This window comes from Scleropages formosus, chromosome 5 (assembly GCF_900964775.1).
Source record: "Scleropages formosus chromosome 5, fSclFor1.1, whole genome shotgun sequence".
Lineage (NCBI taxonomy): Eukaryota > Metazoa > Chordata > Actinopteri > Osteoglossiformes > Osteoglossidae > Scleropages > Scleropages formosus.
The window spans coordinates 7,547,074-7,555,639 of record NC_041810.1 but is presented as its reverse complement, the minus strand read 5'-3'; the positions used below and the strand labels follow the sequence as shown (position 1 = coordinate 7,555,639).

Sequence of the window (8,566 nt, the reverse complement as noted above, 5' to 3'; positions counted from 1 at the left end):
GCAGATAAACAAAAATAAACATCCACCTTTGAACAAATTATAGCTGGGGAATTGTGGGTCTTCAGGACAACTCAAATCACTTAGTACAATATGTCAGACTCCCCCCCCCCAGGACTGAAGGCTCTTTTTTTTTTACATTAACTTATGGATTTGCTCTTTGTGGAATACTGAACTTTTCTATGATTGGTTTAGAAAAGGCTTGGCTGAATGGCTTAGAAAAGTCTCGTTTCAGTAGCTCAGGACTAAGCAAGAAATGTTCAGTGTGATCCTGGTTTGAAACGAGCAGATACATATTTCACTGCAATGACTCCAGATGTGGCACCTGTACACAAAACAGGTCCATTCAGATGGAGTTTCAAGGAAGACCCTGGGAAGATAATCAACTAAGAATCAGTGGCAAAGACAAACAATTGTGTCCACATAAAAATGACAAGCTAAAGAAGACAATAAAGCAACTGCAAAATTTAATCCAGCACACATCTACAATTATGACAATGTTGAATTCTGACTTCTAAAGGCTCAGACAAGACTGTAAACCATGTAACAGACAAGCCGCAATGTACCATTAGTGGATTGTCTGAGCCAATGAGGGTGCTCTGCCATAGAAAATAAGGTGCTGATTATCTCAAATCCCTGGTGCATCCAAATACTTTCTTCTGAAATTAAATTAAAAAGTCATATTGTTCCAACTCCACTCACAGTGCAGAAAGACACCCGTCTCCGTGGCAGTAAGTCTGTAAGGACCTTGCTTTCCTGAGGCAGTTAAATCAGGATTTTGTGGCAGAAAAGACAAGGCAGCATCACCTAAGAATGTGGGGCAAGTGCCTCTATTGTGCATAAATTGTCTTGATAGCGATAGCATCATGAACTTCAAATATATTTTTTTAAAAAAAGAATATATTCGTACAGAACAGCAACATTCATAAATATTTAAAAGTTGGGTTTGGAGTACAGAAGATGTTTGGCAAGTGCTCTTCAATGTGAACAAAACCACAGAGGTGAAAAACACTGAGTGGAATAAATGCATGTCAGCACTGCAATTGTCTTTTTCAGAAAGCACATAGCTGACACTTGCAGACATACCACATTCTAAGGCTGAGAATGACCTTGGGGGAGGGGGGGTTCAGAGCTCTTGTTTTCACACTCCTAATATCACAGTGTCAAGAGACATTCCAGTATGTGGACATGGCTTCCACAGAGTCATCACGGGTCCAGTGTACAGACTGCTGGTTCTTGTTGCAGTGGAGAAAGACTCTGTGTTAGGGTCATGAAGCAAGCAAAAAACGGGGTCTGGAATCATGTGAGCCGGACGGATGGTGGTTCAGTGGCAGTTGTTACAGAACGCAGGTGGCAAAAAATATGCATCAAGTATGAACCATTTAAAACTCCTCTTGATCCCCCTGCTCGGTGTCTGGGATGACAAACCCCTCCTGCAAGGGAAAACAGCAGCAGTAAATACATGGCACTGTAACCATTCAAAAGTAAAAACAATAAACAATGGCAACAAAACAACACACATCCGCTAAGAAGACCCTTGACCAATGAAGGACCTGGGTTCAAATCCCACCTCCTGCTTGATCAAAAGTACTTTCCTTGAATTGATACAATAAATATTAACCAGATATATAAACAAGTGAATCTTCAAGTTAACCAACATTGTAACCTTAACAATGCACTTTTGGCAAAGCAGTCAGACAAATAATTGATAACAGCAATAAAACAGTCTAAGTAATAAACCTTTACATATAAAATGGGGGGGGGGGGGGCGTAGCGGGTTTGGCTGGGGCCTGCTCTCTGGTGGGTTGGGGGTTCGAGTCCCACTTGGGGTGCCTTGTGACAGTCTTGCATCCCATTCTGGGTGTATCCCCTCCCTCGCCAACCATGTGCCCTGTGTTATGGGTTAGGCTCCGGTTCGCCGTGACCCCACTCGGGACAAGCGGTTTCAGCCAGTGTGTGTGTGTGTGTGTGTGTGTGTGTGTGTGTATATATAAAATAAATGTTTATTCTATTAATAAGCTATTACTTTTTTTATTTAGCAGATGCTTTTCTTCAAAGCAGCTTCCAATGAATTCTATGTAGTGTTATCAGCCCACACAACTTATTCACCATGGTGACTTACACTGCTAGATACACTACTTACAATGGGTCACTCATCCATACACCAGTGAGAAACACTCTCTCTGTGACACACACTATGGGGAACCTGAACAGCATGTCTTTGGACCGTTATTTTTCCTTTGTGGATTTTTGAAGGAAATAAAGCTCATGCCAGAAAACCAAGATGATGACTGGTTGTAGGGCTTGCTACCCACAGCTTGCACATACTCACATCTGTGGCATATAGAATGTCCACAATCCTTTGCAATGTGGAGTCATTCTCGCCTTCTTTCTCTTGACAGATGAGCTCAATGTTCCTCAGTTTGCCAAAGTAGAAGTCTCGCTCCTTCTCCATGTCCTGGATGGTAGACTTCAGTAAGGACACCTGGAGAAGAACAAACGCGAGTTTCAGTCTCTACTGACAAATGCCATGAGCACCCTTTCTATAGTATCCTTGAGTCAGTGATTACATTTCTGTTCAAAGAATGTGTGGATAAGAAGTATAAGCTACACAGCCAGTCTGGAAAGCATATTCTCAACACACAAAGCACACTGTCTATCCGGGTGGAGTAGGTCCTGAGGAGTGGTGTACCTCTTGCAGGAGCTCATTCCTCTCCTCATCCCCGAACCCGGTCCTCCGTACTGGACCTGTTGTGGTAGTCTTTGGAGGGGGTTTGGAAGCTACGACCACTCGCTGAGGAGCTGGCAAGGTGCAGTCCATCAAAGGCAAACCCACAGGGAAAGGCATAGTTACACCAGTTACATTCTGTCCAAAATGTGAATCTCTTTCGCTTCCCAGAACAGGTCAACTAGATCATTCATTTATTATTGGATTTATTACATTTAACATGTCTTAGCAACAATGATTCTCTCCAGGAATTACTATGTATTCACCCCACACAGAATTCAGTGTATCTTCTTTCACAATTCAAGTCTGGTAGCACCACAATGTTATGACGATGGATTATTAATCATTAAAAATTCCAATAAAAATCAGTTTACTTTAAGCACAGGTTGCAAGAAATGTGCTAACATGCTTCAGCAACCCCTTTCCACCAAAGGACAATGTACTACCATCCTACAAAAAACATCAATGAAGGACACACTACAAATGACTACACTAAATAGTTGAAGTAACACCCGTGTATACAAAGACATCAATACATGCACGTCAACTTCTCATCACAATACTCATTACACAACATATCCTCATGTGGAAAAACAACATGCATGCAATTAATTTTTTTTCAGGCAGTTATTCAAATAGCTTCAGCACTAATGGTTGCAGAAAGGATTATCTGTGACTGCAAGTGACATCCCTTGCTACCCATATTGCCACAGTCAGTGCTGTCCCTGATCCCCCGTGTTCCACCATCACCAGAGAACTGTACCAATCCTGGCAGCTGGTTTTGCAGAAGCAGGAGAGACTCGATCCTCTGGGACAAATACAGAAGCATCACTGTGAAAGCGGACTCATGTGCGTAACAAGAGCAGGTTCTTGCTCCCTGCTCTCTTCCTAAAGGTGTCCTATTTCTTCTACTTCTCACAAGAGGGGCAGGGGGTCAAACATCCAAGGATCAGTAGCCACATGGCATCATGAAGTCCTGCTCCCAAGGTAAAGCATTCATTGGTTGGATAAGCTCACCAAGCCTCACCCAGGAATATGGTGTGACCACAGATCTGTAGGTGAACTCTCAGGACTATAACATTAAAAAAGGCAGTTCACTGTACATAAGCTGCTCCACCCAAGTGTACATTTGTTATAAAGGTGTAAAAACCTGTCTCACAAGTCACTTAAGTGAGCATATTCCAAGCAAACAAATAATTTGAGTTGGCCTAGACACAGACAATGTGTAGTATGACACAGCTTCTTGTCTCACCAGCATTCCCAGTGCTCCCAGGCTTTTTGGGCTTAGCAACAGCAGATACGCTAGGGCTCTGGGATGGACCAGTGTCCTGGCCCTGCCGGGCCTCCACTGGATCATATTCCTTCCCATCATAGTTGGCATCAAAGAACTTCTTGAACCACTGCACAAACTCAAAGTTGTCCTGGAACTTGCCCTTCATCAGTCGATCCACTGGAATAACCTGTGAGGAAAAGGGGAATGACAGGGGTCTTCCAGAAGATACCAGACAAATCAAATTACCACATACATCATTCTTCTCCTCCTCCATTTTAATGTTTTCCATTTCCCAAGTCACCAGCAAATGCAATTCCCTCACTGCCTCATCACAATCAAAAGTGGCAGTAGTCACAGTGGAAGTCATAATTTCGGTGCAAGCACTGAAGTACTCCAGATTCACCCCAAATTTAACTGAACTGTGTAAAATACAAGTTGGACTTGATTCAACCTAAATGATATTGAGTGCTTCCATCTCAATACATAGATCTGTGCTATGATCTGACAATTTTCTCATTATAGGACATATACCAGACATGCACTATGTGCAGAAAATTCAATTTTCTATACTTCCAAGACCAAATCTCAGAACTAACAATATACCCAGATGGAGCAAGATACATACCTTGAATTGATGCAGTGAAAAATACCCTTTCGTATAAATCACGAAGTAGCTTAGCACCCACACCTAACACTGTGAGTCACCTGGGATGAGGGTATCTGCTAATTATAATAATCATGGAAAAATAAAATACTGCAAATGAGCAAGACCTATATGATCAGCAACTACCAACCTTATCAACACCCATCTTCTTGAAAGCAGCTTGCAGGATTTTGAAGTTGTGAATGAATTCATGTTCCAGTTTGGCCTGGAATTTCACCTTCTTCAGAGGCACAGAACCTGGGAAAAGCATGTCCATGAACTGACAATAGGCTGCACCTGTAGGAAAAGAAAACAAAGCACTTCAACACCGGTATCAGGTAAACAAACAGCAAATGGCATTTAACTGTGGAGTTGCCCTAGAACCCCTGACTCCAATACCTGAACACAGCATCTCAATCTTGGTGTGGTTCATCTGCAGTGACTCATTAACCCATGCCAGCATGTCATGGCGACTCAGGTTGTCGCTGGTCACAGAGGTAGAGTAGACATTCACAGCCATCTTTGGTCAGCTTCAAGGAACAGATGATAAAGTCCAGACTCTGAGTTGGATCAAACCAATCCAAAAACAAAAGATCAAAGGGACCTTAAACAAAATGGAATACATATGGAAAGACAGACAAGAAGCCCATATGGTGAGGAGAGCATTCTGCTACCTGTAAACAAAACTCAGTCCAAACTACCAAAATGAGAAGGGCATCAAGCCCCTACAAACATTTCACACTGAAAGTCAGAAAAGCATTACATCTGCATTTATTCATTTAGCACATGCTTTTCTCCAAAGTGACGTACAACTCTACACAAAAGTGGATAGCACCAGCAGGAGATACAGATGCAGACATTACACGAGTGTGCCAAGATAAAACACAAAAAGGTCCCAAAGGACCAATGAAAACCAAGATACATCCCACAGTGTGAGCTATAGACCCCAGCCTATATTTCAGGAAGAGGCCTCAGCAGATAAACTCATACATCACTCATGAATACATCACTGAGTCTGTACATAACAGCAGCAGCAGGACTTTTAAAGTAAAGGCAACAGTGCAATAAGCTTATCTAGGCACTCCAACTTGGTGAGCCAATTCAGCTCAGGCTGGGAACTGGTCTCTTCTGGGATCTTTGTTTGCAAACAAAGCAGGTAACAAATGCACTGAGTGATAGAGAAGCATGTTTCTGTGCAGGAAAACTAACAAAGAGTGTTCTGACCAGAGAAGTTAAGTGTGTTACCAATCATGTAAAGACTGCCATTTGCCCTATAATTTACATCAGCCATTACTCAAGGCCAGAAGAAGAGACAACTGACCAGCTGATGTGATATTGCAATGGGCGGGCAAACGAACAGTAAGCAAAGCACCCTTTTCACAGGTGCCATGGAGCTGTAAGCAGCATCAATAACTGAACTGACCACAATTTATTTCACTTCATAGCTTTTCTGATTTACTGTTCGATCTAAGATGTGTAAGGAAATAAGCACTTACAATTAATAGTTATAAACCCAAAAATGCAATTAAATCTTCTGAGACAGACACCATACTCCAATCGTCTCCATCTGTCCCAGAAGGAGACTCCGTGGGACAAGGACTGGGAAAAATAGGTTATTCAAATTACTGGGATATGAAAATGCATGACTGAACATCTTCATGGAAGCTCACAATGTCAAGGTTTACACAAACTACCTCAGTTTTCTACTTGACTTTACTTTTTTAGTCTTTTAGAAGTGATAATGAGCAAACAGATGGACACAGTTACAATGACAATGGATATGCACCTTTCGACCCTAGAGACAAGAGGACAACAGATCTTTATGGAAAAAGTTTATATATGTAGTGAACAAGAGTTGACATCAGTGCAACAGCACTTCACTTCCATTATTCACCTGTGTTTGCAATCTTGCCAAAATAAGTCATATCTGCTTAACAACCATGTAATTGACACTGTTCAATGAGACTTTTTAGCATTTTATCTAGTTTTACTGGCATTATTTTTTTTTAAAAAAAAATTGCAAATAGCCATAACACTAAATACTGAACTGCAATACCAGCAACTTGAGTCACTACAACTTTCACCACTTGCATTTCCTGATCTTTTGACCCGAGGCAGGATGTCCAGAAGAGCAACTGACCACCCTGGAATTTGCTCATACAGTATTAACATTTTTTCCTACTTGTGTAACATTAGCACCACCAGGAGAGGGGTTCAGTGGTTGGCTTTTCAATCACCAGAGGTGTCCGTGTCCTGTATCTGCCAGATAAGTTTTGGTGTTCTCTTCTCCACTGCTTTCTATCTTTTTGTATATGTCATATAATATGATTTGTGGACCAGTACACTACTTGCAACCGATTTTGTGATATGCACGATAAAGCAACGTTGATGTGAAAAGTTTTAGAAAAATAAATTTCATTTAAATGGAATAACAAGGAGGCATGGTGACACAGTGGGTAGCACTGATGCCTCACTACACCTGGGCTGTGGGTTTGAATGCAGCTCAGTCTGTATGGAGTGTGCACATGATTCTCCCCATGTTTTTTTGGACTGGTCTTCTCCCACAGTCCAAATGTGTGCATTTCTGGAATTGGTGACTCTACACTGCCCTTCGTGTGTGTGTGTGTGAGAGAGAGAGAGAGAGAGACTAGTATGATTGAGTGAGACAGATTCTCCAGTGATGGACTACTGTATTATCTAGGATGTACTCTGCCTCACAGTCAATGCTTCCAGGATAGGCTCTAGACCATGATTATGATCCTACACTGGACAAACTTTTATTGGTATCTGATGGATGCAGTAATATTTGACGGTTCCAGTTTCAGCCACTGCAAGACAGTTATAACTCTGTGTGAGGTTGACATACAGCAACATACCACGTCGTAAAGAATATCAGGACAAAACTCACACTGTACCGTGTACGAAGCATGTCTCATGCATCATGCCATACTTCAATGCTGTGTGAAGTGTGTGTATCACTTCAGTAGCACAGGCAGTAAGAAAAAAAGAGGAAGTGAAGAGCAGAGCAAGCGAGTCACACTGGAGGTCAGAGAGAGCACTAACTCAGTCAAGGGGGAAGTTAGTGCCGAGTCTGAGTGTCAGTCTCCTCCTGAGAAGCTCTGAGCCGTCTCCCCCCCCCAAAGCAGCCACACACTGAACTGAAATAAATGAAATAATAACGTAATAAAAGAGACACCCCACCCCGCACACACAGAGCAACGCCGTTGTTGCCAACGATCATTAACAAACCAAACCGAACCGAACGAACGGAACCGACGCCTCGTCGAAACTGAGGCGCAACAGCCGCAGGAGCCTCATTTTCCTCACCAAGCTGCGAATTTCTCAACCACACGCTGTCCGGATAGGAACTAGGAGTGTTACTAAACTCCCCTTAAATATATAAAAACTGACATTACTTTTCCACACTGTCTCGCGACACTCTCTCGCCATTCAGTCCGTTACTTCCTTCCTTGCCTTGCTTGGCATGATCATCTTCTACTTCACTTTTTTACCATTTCTTGCCCTTAAAACTTAAACTTACATTAGTCGTCCGCCACCGGTCACAAGAACGTAGTTATTAATATTTTTCAAAATAAAGTTTCTCCCAGTCGGCGCCGCTCCGCCACTTCCCTGTCAACTCGCCTCAGCCGCCGGCCGTTACTCCGCTCGCGAGCTTCCTGGCTTACGCGCGTTCCCGCGGTGGGGGGGGGGGGGGGGGGTTGCAATCCCGTGTGACGTAACGCTGCATGACGTTACACAAAGGGACGTTGCGTTTCATGACGTGACGCAACGTTATGCGTAGCTTATGGGCCAACAGTAGGTCGCTGTCTACACCAGTGCTGTTATTAAATAGTATAATTCATCTGAAATGACTGTGCATTCATACATCTATCTATTCACAAGCAGGAACATAGTTACCTATTTT

General features: G+C 42.7%; 1 protein-coding gene across 2 annotated transcripts; it reads right to left on the bottom strand.

Moving 5' to 3' along the window:
- Positions 1 to 659: 659 nt before the first annotated feature.
- On the bottom strand, positions 660 to 8,332 carry LOC108926380 (microtubule-associated protein RP/EB family member 1-like). 2 transcript variants are annotated; one of them, XM_018739039.2, is made up of 7 exons: positions 8,183 to 8,332; positions 5,041 to 5,201; positions 4,793 to 4,938; positions 3,978 to 4,185; positions 2,690 to 2,799; positions 2,330 to 2,482; positions 660 to 1,430 (listed from the first exon to the last, which is right to left on the bottom strand). In XM_018739039.2, exons 2-7 carry the CDS (start codon positions 5,159 to 5,161, stop codon positions 1,380 to 1,382), a joined length of 789 nt encoding a protein of 262 aa, XP_018594555.1. In that variant the 5' UTR covers positions 5,162 to 5,201; positions 8,183 to 8,332; the 3' UTR covers positions 660 to 1,379. The 2 variants fall into 2 exon arrangements, with proteins under 2 accessions (XP_018594555.1, XP_018594556.1); XM_018739040.2 differs by having other exon boundaries at positions 5,041 to 5,171; positions 8,183 to 8,325.
- Between the last annotated feature and the right edge of the window lie 234 nt (positions 8,333 to 8,566).

Bases quoted from the DNA above. Each gene is read 5' to 3' on its own strand.
- LOC108926380 (XM_018739039.2), bottom strand. From the start codon at position 5,161: ATGGCTGTGAATGTCTACTCTACCTCTGTGACCAGCGACAACCTGAGT. The intron at 4,939-5,040 runs GTATTGGAGTCA...CTTTTCCTACAG, and splicing joins GATTGAGATGCTGTGTTCAG to GTGCAGCCTATTGTCAGTTC. The intron at 4,186-4,792 runs GTTGGTAGTTGC...TTTTCCTCACAG, and splicing joins AGAAGATGGGTGTTGATAAG to GTTATTCCAGTGGATCGACT.